This window comes from Microtus pennsylvanicus, chromosome 1, assembly GCF_037038515.1.
Source record: "Microtus pennsylvanicus isolate mMicPen1 chromosome 1, mMicPen1.hap1, whole genome shotgun sequence".
Lineage (NCBI taxonomy): Eukaryota > Metazoa > Chordata > Mammalia > Rodentia > Cricetidae > Microtus > Microtus pennsylvanicus.
Window position 1 is genome coordinate 165,733,171 of NC_134579.1, and position 18,186 is coordinate 165,751,356.

The 18,186-nt window shown below is 46.3% G+C and overlaps 1 protein-coding gene across 1 annotated transcript; it reads right to left on the reverse strand.

Moving 5' to 3' along the window:
- Window positions 1-1,901: 1,901 nt before the first annotated feature.
- LOC142842490 (large ribosomal subunit protein uL16-like) lies at window positions 1,902-2,584 on the reverse strand. The gene has a single exon (XM_075959215.1). The coding sequence runs from the start codon at window positions 2,547-2,549 to the stop codon at window positions 1,905-1,907; it is 645 nt and encodes a 214-aa protein (XP_075815330.1). The 5' UTR covers window positions 2,550-2,584; the 3' UTR covers window positions 1,902-1,904.
- Window positions 2,585-18,186: the final 15,602 nt, after the last annotated feature.

Below are 18,186 nucleotides of genomic sequence, written 5' to 3' on the forward strand. Positions count from 1 at the left end.
AGTGCCAGAAAGCTGAAGAGTGTAACTAATGATGATGAAAGACATTTTTCTGGAAGACCTTGAGACTATTGGGAACGTTTAGCTGAGAGCTCCAAGGTGAACGGACAGAACTCTGGGGGCTGAACAGCAACTGTATCCAGACCTGCATTTGGTCTCAAGCCTTTCTTATTCTTAGGGTCTGAGAAAACTAGATACACATGTTTCAACTGCAGGAGATCTGGGTGCTTTCATTGCCTGGAGGTGCCCTAGGACAAGAATGAGCAAAGAAGTCATCACGTTTATGGGCTCTCCTGCTGGGCAGGGGCCTAGTGTCAGGGCCCCTGGGGTCATGTGCTTGGCCCTTTGAGTGCTGTGCTCTGTGCAAATGCCTGCTAAGTTCACTGGCAAACTGGTAGACAGTGAGTGCTGGGAAATCAAGGTCTTCACCAGGCTACCCTACAGCCTGGGCGGGGGAGTGACATATGGAACCTTCCATAGAACGTGTGCTCAACAGACAGCTAGAAAGCCAGCTGCAGGAACAGAGAGCTAGGCTAGTGGGTGGAAGCCAGAGCGGGGAAGGTTCAGCTGGAACAAAACAAGACAAAAACCAAAAAAACAGGACCAAGAAGCCATGCAGAGTGGAGAGTTTCTTCTCACCAGATGTGCTGGAGCAGCCTGGGCAGCTGTGGGGCTGTCTGTGCAAAGGGAGACTGATACTAGAATATTCTATGGGTTAGCATCTTATAATAATAATAAAAAAAATCTATCAGGATGTCTATACCTTCACCAAGAAGCCAAATCAGTGCTCAGAGATGGCTCGGTGTGTAAAAATGCTGCTGTCCAGGCCTGATGAAGTTTTGATTCCCCAGCACCCACATGGAGGATGGAGAGAACCAATTCCTACAACTTTTCTCCTGATTTTCATATGTGTGCTATGGCATGCCTGCACACACGCACACACACGCACACACACACACACACACACACACACACACACAGAGAGAGAGAGAGAGAGAGAGAAGTATGCACACACAAAAATAAATGAATAAATAAATATTTTTTTAAGTTGAAGAAAGAAAGAAACCGTACAAGTTCCCTGCCAGGATTTCCTATATGGGCCAAACTAAGGCCACATATTGAATACATTTTTTTTCTTGTTTGCTGCTGGGGCTGGCTCCCAGGGCCTTGTGCAAGCGAGTTGCTCTAACACAAAGCTGCATTCCTCAGACCAAATGGCATCTTTAGTCATCCTGCCCAAACCACCTGTTTCTAATCTGCTGCGTGAGTCCTGTTGAGAGTGTCCATGAAAAACCCTAGCTCTCACCGCAAAGGGGATAAGAGAGAGTTTATTCTGGATCCAGCATGAATGACCATGGCTTGGACACAGAGTCTCAGGGTTTGTGTTTTTGTTTTTTTTTTTCCAAACTCCGTGTTCTGACATAGCAACTGTTCCAGGAAGTGTTACAGTAGTAGAACGAGGAGAATCATAAATCAAGATAGTTTTCACTCACATTGGAAGGCAGGTCCCGGAAAAGCAAGGACATGACAGCCGCGGGCCTCGGACACGAGCTGGAGTCATTCTCAGCCTTTTGTTTGGTAGAAGACACTGCCGCCCATACATTCCGAAGATTTACCTAATAGCCACAGAGCAGCTAGGCTACGTTCAGAAGGGCAGCCAATGACTGTTAAAGAGGCTAAAGGTTGGCTCAGGACTTGGAACGTTCCAGTCTCTCCATAGTCACTGAAGTCCCAAGCAGTCCGTGGCCAACCAGGTGCAGCTTCTTTCCAGGACTGCTCATCCACAAAAACCATAGTTTGACTTTTTTTTCTACTTTTTCTTTTCTTTTCTTTTTTTAAGCAGACTGGATGTGAGATTTATTACTGAACATGTATTGGTAGGGTACAGGAGAACACCGTGAAAGCCCTCAGGAGTGTAGGGCTCGCCACTTGTCCAGGGGACCACGATTAGGAATATATTTGACTCCACAGCCATCAGGAATGAGTCGCTTCTCAGCAACCATGTCTTCAAATTCATCTGCATTAAACTTAGTAAAGCCCCATTTCTTTGGGATCTGGATCATCTGGCAGCCAGAGAATTTGAACTTGGCTCTACGAAGAGCCTCAGTCACATGCTCCTTATTCTGCAGCTTAGTGCGGATGGACATGATGACCTGGCCAATGTGAACCCTGGCCACTGTGCCCTGGGGCTTCCCAAAGGCACCAGGCATGCCTGTCTGGAGCCTGTCAGCCCCAGCACAGGACAACATCTTGTTGATTCGGATTACATGAAAGGGGTGAAGCCTCACTCGAATATGAAAGCCATCCTTGCCACAACTCTTTACCATGTATTTGTTGACACAAATACGGGCAGCCTCCAGAGCTTCGGAAGAGAGTTGTTCATATTCATCTGACACCATGTGGCCACAAAGCAGGAATTCATCAACTTTTGCCTTCTTCCGTCCCAAGTCAAAGATGAGGATTTTAGCATCAGGGACACCTCGGAAGAAGCGAGATTTTGGGTACGGCTTGTTCTTACAATACGGGTAACACCGGGCGGGGCGGCGACCCATGATGACAATAGGACCGTCGGTAGCGCGCCAGAGGAAAAGAGCTCAAAATTTTCATTCTTGTACCCAACCAGCTGCATATTTTATCTGACGAGTCCTTTAAAACTGTCTGTTCCTTTGTGCACCAACCTTCGACCCAGCCGAACATCCATAAGTCAGGCACAGTGCTGGGCTCTGCACGTGTGTTGTCATCCAGGCACCTGGTCTTACTGCTTCCAGCCTGCATTCTGCACCTGTTCCAAGAGGGATGGCTGCTCTTCCTGGCTGCATTCCACACCTTTCTCCTTCCTCTCCTCCTTGTCCATCTACCCTTTGCTGAAACATTGCCATCTTCCTGTTAAATGCTGTTAAAACCTATACTTTCAGTCTGCCAAACCCAGGGCCCTGTCTTCTCACTCAACTCTTTCGGCTGCTGTGGAAGGAGGGAAGATTCTGGGAAGGCGCTTCCCTGTGCCACCACTTCCTGCCACTGTGACTCTAGACATAATCCCGGAACTCCTGTGCTGTGCTGGCTCTGGAGCAGAGGAGGAGGAGGGGGAGGAGGGGGAAGGGGAGGGAGAGAGGAGGAGGGGGAGGGGAGGGGGAGAAAGGGGAGGAGGAGGAAGAGGAGAAGGAGAAGAAGAAGAAGAAGAAGAAGAAGAGAACCCTTGAGTGGTTTTGTTGTAAGGAGGGACCGACAGGAAATTTAAAGCGAAGTCTTGTGAAATTGTGAAATGTCCTTGACTTCCTGGGGTTAATTCTGAGAGGATTCAATGACTCTTGGAAGGATTAGGCCAAAAGGCTCCAGGGAAACTTCTGGGTTTTTGTTCACCTCAGTGAAAACCCTTGAGAAGTTAAACACACACACACACACACACACACACACACACACACACACACACGTGCACTTGGGGTGGGGCCAGAGCTGGGACTGACTGATCTGTCTGGGCTGGAGGCCATGGTCTTCAGAGCACAGATTACAAACATATTCATCATCTGGAGCCCAGCAAGTGTTCAAAATAAATAATAAAAACAAATCAAAATCCTACTTTGTAAGATTTCTTTAGGAGAAGACACCATCTTCAGGCATGTCACCTCCTTCCTGTTGCCTGCAAAAGGTTAAGACGACACTACTAACCCTATTTGCAGCTGAGAAAACTGAGACTCAGTAGCTGTGTAGCGGTGTGACTTTTCCAGAATCACAGTGGTACAGGGAGGAGTCAGGCTCCCATTGTGGCCATACCTGGGGAACAATGGCTATCTTCCCTCCTGCTCCTGCGCTTCCACACCTGGGGAACAATGGCTATCTTCCCTCCTGCTCCTGTGCTCCCACACCTGGGGAACAATGGCTATCTTCCCTCCTGCTCCTGCACTCCCACACCTGGGGGAACAATGGCTATCTTCCCTCCTGCTCCTGTGCTCCCACACCTGGGGAACAATGGCTATCTTCCTTCCTGCTCCTGTGCTCCCACACCTGGGGAACAATGGCTATCTTCCCTCCTGCTCCTGCGCTCCCACACCTGGGGGAACAATGGCTATTTTCCCTCCTGCTCCTGTGCTCCCACACCTGGGGAACAATGGCTATCTTCCTTCCTGCTCCTGCGCTCCCAGTCCTGCCAAGACAGCAGGGAGGCAGGAGCAAGAGCATGCGTGGACAGGGCCATGCTGCGATCTGCAGAGTTGTGTCCAGGAGACTGGGGTACAGGACGCAGGGCAGACTGAAGTCCAACTGTGGACCAAGTGTTAAGATGCCCGGGCTTGTGCGAAACGGTCTCATCCCATTCCCGGGCCTCTTTTTTCATGACCATAACAGAATGCAAAATACACTTAGTCCTTGTGTCTTTAACAGTCTCAACACTGTCCAAAGTTTCTTCTGAGACACAAGGCAATCTCTTTACTGTAACCCCCGTGAAATCAAAAAACAAATTATGTACCTCTGACATATAATGGTATAGAGTATACATCACTTTCCCAAAATGAGTGAATGAGAGCAAAATAAAAAAAAACACTAGATCAAAGTAAAACTAAAACCCAGCAGGGCAAATGTCAAACCCTGTGGTTCTATGTCTGGCGTCAAAGAACTCAGTGGGCTCCATGGCCCCAGCTTTACTACCTCTGACATACATTTTTTTTTTGGGCTGGTTACATTCCCTGTTTGCAGCTCTTTTCGGCAGGTATATCACAGCTCTGTCTTCTCCAAAATCTTAGGGTCCCCACTGTCACCCAGGTTTCATTTTCACACTTCACACAAGGGCCACTTACAGCTGCTTCCCCCTTTTTGGGCTGTCACTCAGGGATTCCCCCGCCACTTGCTACCTGGCCTCAGTGGCTCTCAGAAACCACAGAACAAGAATCCACGGCCCCTTCACTCTTCCGTCTCTCACGACTCTAAACCCAACACCACGTGTGAACATTGCCAAGGTCCCTCTGCCAGCTTGGGATGAACCCTCGCTCTCTTGAATGACAGTAGCAGCAGTTTCTGTTCACAGTTTCTTTCTAGGACAGAAAGCCCTTTAAGCCTCTTCCTTTCCCAAGCTGGAGGCTTACCTGGGTGGGGCTCTGAGGGGAGCTTCACTGGGGAGCTTCCAGTGGAGAGCAGGCCTCCCCGCTAATGGCGCTAATCTCATTGACAATCACAGTTTCTCTTCCAGCACAAGACGTAAGCTTCCTGGTGCTCCTTCCCCTCTCCAATCTGTACATAGTGCTGCCTTCTGCTCCGCTTGCTCTTTTTTATGGCAAGCGTTACAAGGAGCAGCCACCAGCATTTGGTGTCTTAAAATTTCCTCCACCAAAGAAATCTGTCCCCTGCTTCTAATTCAGTCTCAGACTCTTAGATGGGGGGAAAAAGGCAGCAAGTTGTTGTTAGAGTCCTTGCTTTCTCAGAAACCCCTTGAGCTAGGCCTCTGCGCTCCTCTCTGCTCCCAACACTAAGGTCACACAGCATCCTCCTAGCATGGCCCTGGAAGCAAGTGCTGCTGGTAGCTTTCAGCCACTTTCCAGTCCAAAGTTCCAAAGTCTTCCACATTCTTCTCAAAATACCGTGGTCAGGTTCCTCAATGATAACCCCACTCCTGGAACCAATTGTATTATTAGTACACACACACACACACACACACACACACACACACACACACACACCACTTCTCACAGCTATAGAAAAGTAATAAATATATTTATATATAATATATATAATTTTTGAAACAGTGTCTTTTTATGTATTCCTGGCTGGCCTGATATGTAGCCCAAGCTGGTCTTGCGTTCTTGACTGCTGGGGTTACAAGGGTGTGCGTGCATATCTGGCTACTCATGAAGTAGGAGATTTTAAGATCACACATACCAGCACTTAAGAAGCAGAGGCAGGGGATTGCAGAAAGTCCGAGGCTGGTGTGGGCTAACATAGCAAGATACTGCCTAATATATACACACATATATGTGCATATGTATATTTCAACTTTGTTATGTGGTCTTCAGGGTGAAGTCATTCTTTTATAGAATAAGGACAGGAAAGCTTGCAAGGACTTTTTGCCTCTGACGGATGGACACTCAGGTGCAGATGATCCCCTCTTAAGAACAGCTATAAAGGGGCTGGGCTGTATCTCAGTTGTAGGCACTTCTGCCAGCACACACAAGACCCCAGCACACACAAGACCCTCCAGTTGGTCTCCACCACTGTAAGAAGAAAACAAAAAAAGAACAACTGTCAAAGCGTAGGAGTGCTGCTGTTTGGTAACATGGGAAAAACACCCAGGCAGCCAGGACTGAAGGGGCGGGTCCTGAGAAAGGTACCCAGTTCCAACAGAGAGCCCAGATTTTTATTGAAAGTAACAAGCTAATTTTAAAATGTATGTATTTTTAGGAAAAGGCAAAAGCCCAAGAATAGCACAGACCATCCAAAAGATATAAAACCTTTATCTTTCTTTTTTCTTTTGGTTTTTGGAAGCAGGGTTTCTCTGTGTAGCCTTAGCTGTCCTGGAACTAGCTCTTATAGACCAGGCTGGCTTTGAACTCAGGTCTCCTGCCTCTGCCTCCCGAGTGCTGGGGATTAAAGGCGTGTGCCGCCATACCCAGCTTGTAAAGACTGTTTCCTAACACTGAAAATGTGAAGGCTTAGCCTGGTATTGCCTCAAGTATAAACAAGTAGACCAACAGAGTAAAACAACCCCCACACAGGATAAGACATTTGGTTTTCAATAAAGGTGCCAGCGCAGGGCAATGGGAAATGATGGCCTATTTGATAAATATTATAGAGTTGATGGAATGTATTTATTTAAAAAAAAACCTATGTTCCCACCTCATATAATGTACAAAAATAAGTTTCAGGTAAGTTATGGACGTAAACGTGAAGAATAAACAATAAAGCTTCCAAGTCATAACGTTAAGGAATCTCAACAGGGTGGTGGTGGCACACTCACTTGGGAGGCAGAGGCAGGCAAATCTCTCAGTCTGAGGCCAGCCTGGACTACAGAGTGAGTTCCAGTACAGCCAGAGCTGTTACACAGGGAAATCCTGCTTCTAAAAATAAAAATAAATAAAATACAAAAAGAATATCTTTAGAGGCTGAAGAGACAGCTCAGGGGTTAAGAGCACTGGCTGTTCAGGCAAAGGACCTAAGTTCAGTTCCCAACACCCACATGACAGCTCCCAGCCGTCTGTAGCTCCAGTCCCAGCTGATCTAATCCTCTTCCCAGGCACCAAGCATACATAGCATGTGCTGTGCATATGTAAATACAGGCAAAACCGTCATAAATTAAATAAATGTTAAAAAAGAGTAACATCTTCAGGAGCTGGAAAAGCAGCTCAGGGGCTACGAGCCCTTATAACAGGTGAGAGAAAGAAAGACGTTTCTTTAATAAACCAGAAAACACAGTATCTTAAAAGAAATGGTAAATTAAGTTACATTTAAAGTATGGAAAAATGAGGCAGTCAAAACAAACTTCTTTCAAAGCAAAATATTAGTTCATTGTAAGAAACTACCAGGCAAATGTAAACAGCACATGGACAGAGAGAAGTGATTTGCTGTTTGACAAGGGACGTGACTGGAGAGACTCTCCACGGTCTTTAAGAGGGCTGCAGACATCTCATTAGGAAAAAGAAGCCAAAAGACTTCACCTCCACTCCACACAAGAGGGCTTCTAAACGGCAAAGATAGAGTCCGCGTTTGTGAGGATGAGGGAAATAAAGGCAGCCGCAGGGTCTGAAGTGGGTTGTGTATTCCAAGCGCTCACCCACCGAGGGGGATTTAAGTGGGCAAGCAGATGAGAAGGCAGCTGGTGGCGTGGATCAAGTCAATGCTTCCTGACAAACTCCACACCCCTGGGTGTTGAGCCTAGCCGGCATTAACATTTTCCTGGAAGTTTCTCTTTGTATCAGTTTTTATTTTTGGTTCCTGAATTTGTTGCTTCATAACTTACTTGATATCAATAGTAGCTAGATTTTCATCTGGCTTATACCTTTGGCCTTCTAGAGCACTGTCTTGCCTGACGTCCGTCGCTTTAACAAGCAATCTGGTTTGACTTAGGGAATACCAACCCTTCCCCTTTTCCTGGCTACTCATTTTGTAGTTTTGACAGTTCAGTTCCCTTCTGGTCAGCAACAGACCTGTCTACTCATGTCCCACCATCGGCAACTGAGGACCCCCCATTCATCTTCATCGCTATGGCTCATGTCTCTCGATGACTGGCTGGGGTAGGTCTCACTTCTTTTCTTTATTACATCTGGCTATGGGGCAGAATTCAGCAAAGTGATCTGGACACTTAGCCACCAGATTTTTGCCCAGCTCTTTTCATTTTAATGTGCACAAGTTATCTCAAGGTTCCAAGCCAGTGCAGGTTTATATGACTCTTGGGAGAGTTATAACTAAGTGTTTCTCTCTCTCTCTCTCTCTTTCTCTCTCTCTCTCTCTCTCTCTCTCTCTCTCTCTCTCTCTCTCTCTCTCTCTCTCTCTTTGTGTGTGTGTCTCCCTCCCTCCCTTCCTCCCTCCCTCCTTCCCCCCTCCATTCCTTCCTTTTGTCTTCCTTTGAAACAGAGTGTTACTTCTTTGCCCAAGCTGGTCTTGAACTCACAATGTAGTCTAGGCTGGTCTAGAACTTAAGATCCTCTGCCTCAGCTTTCTGCATGCTGAGGTGACATGTGTGCACCACACCTGGAAAATGTGCTTTCCTTCCTACTATTCCCAGCCTGTGATCGCCTCCTGACATGTTCTCTCTCCCTTCGACCTGCCTAAACTCTTGCTGTACTCAAAGTCCATCTGAGTGCCCACTGCTAGAGGAAGCCATTCCTGTTGATGCTGACCCTGCATAACCCCCCCCTTTTCATTTATGCTCAATAACCCCACCCCGGATTATCTTGGCTGCAGATAATAGAAAGCAGTTAAAAATAGCTTAAGCCAGAAGGAACGTGACTCATCCCAAGTCCAAAGGGTCAGTGATTTCAGGGTTGGCTAGCTCGCAGAGTCTACTGTGTCATTAAGGCCCCACGGTTTTCCCGCCTTCCACTCTGCCAACCATTGTTCTCTTGCTGGAGAGGCAGTAGCTTCCCAGTGTACCCAACAGCTGATGAGAAAAGGCAGTGGGAGTTTAAACAAAATACAAACTTTAGACGTTTTCTTTGACGTTTAATGATGATACATAGTTCGAAGACATTGTGACATTTCTGTACATGTTACAATGTGCAGGAATCATATCAAGGAAATTTGCATATTCATTACCTGAAAACAACTTCAATGTGTTGGAGTCATTCGAACTCCTCTTGGCTTGCTTTTGTTTTTATTTTTGTTTATTTATTTATTTTGAGACAGGGTCTCACTCTGTAACCCTTGCTTGACTGGGACTCACTATGTAGACCAGGTTGGCCTCATTTTTCTCAGAGATCCTCCTGCTTCTGCCTTCCAAATGCATATACCACTAAACCAGAGATCTACCAATACTTTTTTTAAAGGTTTACTTTATTTTAAGTTACATGTCTCTCTCTTCGTGTATGTACACATCTGTGGGGGTCCTCCCGAAGACCAGAAGAAGGTATCAGATCCCCTGAAACTGGAGTTACGTGTGTTCACGATCCTCCCAGTGTGAGACCTGGGAAATGAACTCAGGTCCTTTGCAAGAAGGGTAAGCATCCTTAGCTGTCGAGCCATCTCTTTGTCCCTCTGCTGGCCCTCAGTAACTATGGTTGTCAATCACAGTTACCCCACTATGGAACATTAGCGGCTGCTCCTCCCTCGAGGCTGGCTTCCTTCCCACCTTTCTCTGTTGCGTGATGGAGTCTCGTGTATCTTAGGCTGGCTTTGAATTCCTGGGGTAGCATAGCATAACTTTCAACTCCCAACTCTCCTGCCTTGATCTCCCGGTTGCTGGGATTACACCGTGTCATGATGAGCTTGGCACATTTTGAAGGGAGAAGGCAACTTTGCTAGAAGCCTCTTACCACCCATCCATCGGCCAGCATCACGTCCACTTTGAATCTCTACACTGAGAAGAGAAAGGAAATTCCAAATGTAGCTTGAGCAATGATCAATTCTGCCCCCGGATCGGGAGGAGAAGGACCTTCACAAAGCACACAGACAACCCAGTTTCTGCCAGAGTGGAGATCTGCTAATTACACATCAGGAAGCGTGGACATGGGTGATCAGTTGTGAGAGCACTGAAAACTGATTTGATCCCCCAGGACTTTGCCACTCATGGCTCCATCATCCTTGTAAAGCCCTTGAAAGCTGGTCTAGGTGGTAATCATCTTGGTATCTCTTTCACAGACCAGCCCATGGCCAGCATTTGATAAATGTCAACCCAATGGTGAGTAAGTGGGAGGATAGCATAGGATGTCCACTTAGTGGGGGAGATGAGAGGAACCATCATGGAACTTTGAGAACTTTGAGAACCATGAGAACTTTTAGAACCTTCATGGAACTTTTACATCAGCTTTAGCAGAAGATGCACAAGCCCCACATCACGGAAGGGGTTGCTATGGCAGCCTGCCCCAAAGGCTAAGGCTGGTGAGGCTGGGAGCTTCAGAAGCCAGCTAGGTCTAAGGACAGCCAACCAGCAAAATAGTCTTCCGAGGAACCTCACTGAGACTTTCCATCCTCGCACTTCCCAGATATTTCAGGAATGGGAATATCCTGGGCTGGGCATTTAGCTTAGTTGGCAGAGCTGGTCTAGTGTGCATGCCATCCTGGCTTTGATCCCTGGCACATGGTGGCACGCACCTGTAAAACAGCATTTTGGAAACAGAGGCAAATGGATCAGAAGTTCAAAGTCATCTTTGGCTACATAGCAAGCTCAAGTTTAGCTGACCTACACAGCTAAACTGGGCTACAAGAGGCCGTGTGTCAAAACAAAGCAAAAACCAAGAATTGGAATCACATTTGTTATTAGCCAATAATCAATATAGTCCTCCTTTTATATGTTAGTTACTTCTTACAAAATGCTTCAAGTACCAGTACAGTTTAAGGACCTACTTTGAGAGCTAGTATAATCATACAACTCCATGTATGTCTGTATATGGATATGATTGCATATGTGATGATGATGTCTGTGTGAGAGATAGGCAGACAGACAGACATGACAGATAGGTAGACAGACAGACAGAAGATAGGGAGAAAGAGAGTTTGCTTAGACCCCTGTGGTGAGCAGAGAGACAAGATGGTAGATTTAAAATACGTTTATTAATTACTTTATGCTTCTTCAACAGAGTTCGGGTATATTCCCTCTTGAATCTGGGCCTGTCTTAGTGGCTGGTTGATCCAAAGGATAAGGAAAGGTTATGCTATGCGTTCTGACATACTATCAATGACAGCGCAGCTGCCCCCTGTTCTCTTGGGGTCTTGATCTTCGGAGCTCTGAGTTACCATATTAGAAACCAAAGATGGTTACGGTTGGAGGAAGTCCGGCCTCACCACGAGTCCAGGTGCAGGTGTCCTTGCTAATAGGCTCAACTAACATTGCCACCAACAGTCACCAGCAAGCACCAGATACAAGTGATGATGGAGCACACAAAGTGACGAAAGCTGCAGGATTTCCATGATGGGGCAACAGCAGGAAATCCAGTAGTTCTGTTGGGAGTCCAGTGATGACGGTGGGCCAGAGGCCTCTAACCAGACCACCTACTCATCGCCATGGACACTTGCAGGTGGGGCTGACTGGACAAAAGGGTACACTGCCTGATACACCCCAGGTCCCAATGCCACCAGGACGAATGAAGAGGTGTTGGAAAGCTGGAGGAGTGAGGTTGTTATTTTGTTTGTTTTGTTTAACTAATTGTGGGGGGGAGTCCTTCAGGGCAGATGGTGCAGGAGTGAGGGGTAGATATGGAGGGACAGGAGGATGAGCGGGATTGGGGTGTACAATGTGCAATTTCCAAAGAATCAATAAAGAACTATGCTATTAATAAACAAAACAAACGTGTCTTGAAGTTTTGGATTGGCTCATTTACACAGCACAAGGGCAAAGCAGTCAACTAACCAAACAAACAAAATTTAGCATCCTTAAAATCAAATGAATTTGAGTTTAACACAAGATGAGAGTGTGGTATTTTATAATGGCAGAAGTGTCAACCACGGGAAGATCTAAAAGCTGTGAACAGGTTTGGAGAATGATTACATAGCAAAGTCACAATGAAAAAAGTCAATAAAACAGAACAAAAATGCCTACGATGAAAATTACAGAAAATAAAAGGAGAATGAGAAAAAATACTAGTGATAGAAGATTTTAATTATTTGATATGAGACTATGAAAAGTACAGAAAAATGAGAATATTGGTCACCAAAATAGCATAATAGATAAAAATGGGTGTGGGTTGTACATCTATAATCCCAGTTACTCGGGATTATAGAAGGAATCTTGTGAGCCACCCTGGAGTACACGGTGAGATGCTGTCTCAAAATGCAGGTGCACACACACACACACACACACACACACACACACACACACACTGCACCACCAGAAAACCATCTGAATATAGATATACAGATGTCAAAATGCCGCGTCAGAGAATAAGTCTTCTTTAAAGTATTCAGGAGTGAGAGAAATGAGTTGAGATAATACTTCCTTAACTCTCAAATTGGGGCACTTGTGCAGCTTAGACCCTCTGGCCAGGAGCCCAGTTGGTGGAAGTGTTTGCTATGCAAGCTGGTTGACCTGAGTATCTGCAATCCCAGAATTCCTTCTGTGAGATAAAAGGGAGAGACAGGAGAATTGCTCGGAAGTGCAAAGGCCACCCAGCCTTTGCAGCAAGTTCATGTCTTGGTTGGATTTTTTCAGCTTGATGCAAACCTAGACGTATCCAGAAAGAGGGAATTTTAATTGAGAAAATGTCTCCATAAGATTGGCCTATGGGCCGGGCGGTGGTGGCGCACGCCTTTAATCCCAGCACTCGGGAGGCAGAGGCAGGTGGATCTCTGTGAGTTCGAGACCAGCCTGGTCTACAAGAGCTAGTTCCAGGACAGGCTCCAAAGCCACAGAGAAACCCTGTCTCGAAAAACCAAAAAAAAAAAAAAAAAAAAGATTGGCCTATGGGCATTTTTTTGGTTAGTGATTGATGTAGAAGGGCCCAGCCACTGTGGGCAGGTCCACCCCTGGGCAGACGGTTCTGAGGTGTATGAGAAAGCAGTTTGAGCAAGTCATGTGGAGCAAGTCAGTAAGCAGCACTCTTCTATGGCCTCTGACTTCGGGTTCTTCCCTTCCAGCCTTGACTTTCCTCAGTGATGGAGTGTGCCCTAAGATACAGGCAAACACAACAAGAAAGACCATGCCTCAAAAACTCTCAAAAGTTGTTCCTTGTCCTACACACACACACACACACACACACACACACACACACACACACACAAGTAGATACAATTTTAAAAGTTTCTAACAGCATTTCCATAAAACTAAGAAATTCTTTTTCAGCAAAGCAACTAGAAAGCATGGGTGACCTGCACAGTGGTGGCACTGAGCACGCGCAGGCTCTCCCTACAGTCACACTGCAGTCTCTGAGCCTGAAGTCCCATGCGGTCCCCCCTCCTACTGCAGTCTCTGCGCCTGAAGTTCCATGCGGCCCCCCCTCCCCCCAACACTGCAGTCTCTGCGCCTGAAGTCCCATGCGGTCCCCCCCCCCTACTGCAGTCTCTGCGCCTGAAGTTCCATGCGGTCTCTCCCCCCCCCCCACTGCAGTCTCTGCGCCTGAAGTCCCATGCGGGTCCCCCCCCACTGCAGTCTCTGCGCCTGAAGTCCCATGCGGTCCCCCCCTCCCCCCAACACTGCAGTCTCTGCGCCTGAAGTTCCATGCGGTCTCCCCCCCCCCCCACTGCAGTCTCTGCGCCTGAAGTTCCATGCGGTCTCCCCCCCCCCCCCACACTGCAGTCTCTGTGCCTGAAGTCCCATGCGGTTCCCCCCCCCCCCCACTGCAGTCTCTGCGCCTGAAGTCCTGGCCTTTTGAATAGCAGTGTGGGAAGAGTTGAAGGCCTAGGCAGTGTAGAGAAACCTTTATCAAAAAAGCCCAGAATGTATGGGAATAATCAAGTCAGTGCTCAGAAAGAAATCCATATCGAGAGAAAGAGAAAGAGAGAGAGAGAGAGAAACAATAAAAGTAAATAGAATGTCTACTTGTGGAAAACAAATAAAATTCAGAGAGATGGAAAAGAAAATCTGATTAAAATACATGTTTAACTTCTTACATTATAATTTGGGAAAAGGGTAGAACTTACGAAATACAAAAACATAATTGATTTAATCAAGAAAACCATTAGGAAGTTTGACTACACAGTATTTTAAGAAATGAAGTTGAAGGGATCATAGCTAGCTGCTTGCTAAATGCTTTTTATATAAATGACAATGGATTTCCTAGAAAAAATAACTTGCCCAAAGTGGTCAGAACAGAAAGGAAATCTAAACAGATCAATGAACATGGAGGAATTTGAAAATGTTATTAATAACCCTGCCCACAAGAGCCCCCAGTTCCTTAGGCCAATTCTATGAGCTGTTTTAGGGGCTTGTTATTTCAATGCAATTTAAGCTATTTCCAAACAAAGGAAAAAAAACGAAACCCAGTGTTACAATGATATTAAGACCCAATGAGAAGGTTAGGGCTCAGAAACAGGGTAACTGCCTGGCATGTATGAGGCCCCATGCTCGACCCCAGTTCAGAAGGAGAAGGAGGAAGAACTCTAGGCAGGAGCTGATGCAGAGGCCATGGAGAAGTGCTGTTACTGACTTGCTCCTCATGGCTTGCTCAGTCTGCTTCCATATAGAAATTAGGTCCACCATCCCGGGGATGGCGCCATCCATGATGGGATGGGTCTTTCCACATCAATCATCAATCACTTAAGAAAATGTCCTACAGATTTGCCTACATGTAGTATAGAGGCATTTTCTTAAAATCCCTCTTTTCAGATGATACTAGCTTATGTCAAGTTGACAAGAAGCTAACCATCAGAAATGGAAGCAAAAACATATAAAAAACACAGCCCAGTTGCGTCTGTGAATATCGAAAATCCAGAATAAAAAGTAAAGTCAGAAAATAAATAAAAATATGTACTATTATCATTGTTATCTCAGAATGTGCTAGAAATGTGAGCTAGCGCAATTAACTCAGAGGGGAAATCAGAGGAATGAAAACCCAAAGGTGGGAGGTAAAGCTGTCATTTCTGTGGGAGGCATTGTTTACCTAAAAAACAACAACAAGGAAATTGGGCAAGTATCTATTACGATAAGAAAGTTTACCTAAGAAGCAGGCAACAGAGCCAACATTAGGAAATTAATAGTCTAATTATGCAGAAACAATTACCAATTAGACTACGACAGAAGAGAAACCACACAGGAAGAAAGAATAAATTATCCGTAGCAGAAGGAAAGTCATGTCAGGCTATGCAGAGGAAATTTAAAAGGCAAATGAATCATTTCAGCAGTGGATGGATATGTCGTGTCCTTAGACTGCAACAGTCTACGGCGCAAAGATGGCTTCTCCCGGGCTAATTGTCCATGTATATAATGAAAAGAGCAAGATTTAGCAGGGCGATAGTCATAGGAAAAGTTGAGGAGAACTTAATGTTGCCTGGTGTGGAAATAGTTAAGCGAAACTGTGGAGCCATAAGAAGAATGAGGGGTGATCCACATAGCCAGTGTCTTAGTTAGGGTTCTATTGCTGTGAAGAGACACCATGACCACGGCAGCTCTTATAAAGGAAAACTTTCCATTGCTGCTGGCTTACAGGGCAGAGGTTTAGTCCATCATCACCACAGCGGGAAGCATGGTGGTGTGCAGGCAGACATGGTGCTGGAGAGGTAGCTGAGAGTTCTGCATCCGATGTGTAGGTGTCAGGAAGAGATCGTCACAGTGCGTGTGGCTTAAGCATCTGAGACCTCAAAGCCCAATCACAGTGATGACTTCCTCCCACAAGGCCACACCTCCTAATAGTGCCACTCCCTATGGGAGACATTTTTATCCCAACCAGCACCGTGTCTTCATACTGGTGTCATAGCCACAGAGCAACATAAGAGGAGGCATGACGTAGAATAGGGGCACAGAACCCCACTTCTGGGAAGAATGGTGATCAGGCAGTCAAAGGGGGAGAACAAATTTCCTTTTGCCAGTGCTAGGATTACATGTGTGTGCAACCACATTCAATCAGGAAGGAATATATGTGTGTCTGTGTAAATAAATGTGCACATAATATGTATATATATGTATACACATACATACATATATATGTGAGAACATATATACATGAGCATATATACCATATATTCTAATATAGTCACATGTATGTGTACGCATTTATATATTTACATGTATACACAAATATATAGATACACACATATACATATGAACGCACACATTCATGTATATGTGAATGTATATGAGAACATATATATGAGAATATTCTCATATATATCCACATATATGTGTGTATATATTTGCACACACACATATATACATACATAGATGTACTTATGTGTGTGCATGTGTATGAATATATATATTCTTACTATGTAGCTCTGACAGGTCTGGAACTTGCTAGATAGACTGGGTTGGTCTCGAACTCACAGAGATCCTCCTTTCTCTGCCTCCTGAGTGCTGGGATTAAAAAGCATATGCCACCACTTCTTTTGGGAATGAGTGATGTTTTGTATGCCTAGCACTGTTAATGCCTGGCTGGAGGCAGGCTACCCCAGGGCAACCTCAGTGTGGAAGAAAAATCCGTGTGGATTCTGAGTGCAGAGCGGAAGATGAATTCCTACGGATCCCCATCACCACTATTACCATGCCCCTGCTCCTGCTGCACTGCGTAGGGCAGGGCTGCCACAGCAGGGGCTGCTCTCAGTCCCCTTCCCTGACACTGGCGAACGCCACGCCTGGGTGCCTGGTGCCGCTTACCTGGGTTTTGCGGTTACCGCGAGTGTAACTTTTCTGTTCATAGCAGCTTCTCCATCTGTTCGTTCCTGCAACCATCAGTCCTTACTAAATGCTGTGTGCTGAGCTACACACTGCAGACACAAAGGGGGGCCACACAGATGTGGGCCCAGGAGGATAGGCCTGTCCCATGAGCAGACAGATGTAACCAAATGACTAGCAGGCAGCCCACTGTGACCCCATGAACGCTCTAGAGAAAAAGTGTAGACATCCACCACGCATCGACCAGTCTGTGTGGTTGGGGATGCCCTATGAGCAGTGAAATGCTCAAAATAATCATGGACAAAACAAGCATTCACCCCAGGAAGGTGACAAAGTCTTTGTCATTCTGGGGACTGGGGCTAAGTTCACCCTGCAGTTTCCCTCGTCTTTGGAAAATTTGATACCCTGGCACGTTTTAAGTCCCTCACGTAAGTCATTAAATGACGTCCGGAAGCTTTGTGCCCGTTTGCTTCGATCCTCGGGTCACTGCGGCTGGCGAAGATGACTGATCACTTTCCTCTAATTCGCCAATTTCGTTCGCCAGCCTTGGCATTTCCTTGTGGCCGCACACCAGTCTTTGAACTCCAGAAGAGCAGAACATTCTTTGTCCCCCCCCCCCCCTTTTCTTTTTATTAGTAAAGCTGTTTCTAGTCCTAAGTGACAGGGCTCTCCTTTCTCAGAAGCGAGGCAGCCGTGCCTCGTGCGTGTAGGGCTGGGCCTGGCACTCCTGTTTATTTGATTATGCTAACATGGTTTGAATTCCATTCCTTCCAACAGTTGCTGGCCCTTACTGACTGGAAACCGTCTGCTGTGCTTTAGAGGAGCTAGGGAGGATGTTGCGGGCAGTTCAAGGATCTAGAGAAGGTTGGGCAAGTGCTCGGCACGCATGGAAGACCGGCTTGTACACAGGCACTGAAACCCGGGCTTCCCAGAGCCGCGGAGCACTGAGCAGCCCGAGGAGCCTGCGCCAGAGGGCTTGGCTTATGAAGGAGGTGAGGTGGAAGAGTTGAGGACTGACTAGGACGGCAGGAAATGGACAGAGAGCGGAAGCCAGGGAGACACAGAACATGGCTGGTTCTTAGAGACTCATGGAACGACTCCGGCGGGAGGTGAAACGGTTCTGTTGGATTCATGTTTCGGCAGCTCAGACACCACCCTAAGGCTTCATTCTATAGATTTCAGGGAATTGGTGATGCTTTTAAGTAGGTTTTTTCCATTTTTCAATGTTAGAGGGGCAGATCTGAATTCCTGGAGATTGGCTTCCAAGGGAGAGAACCTGAAGAGTCGGCATGTTC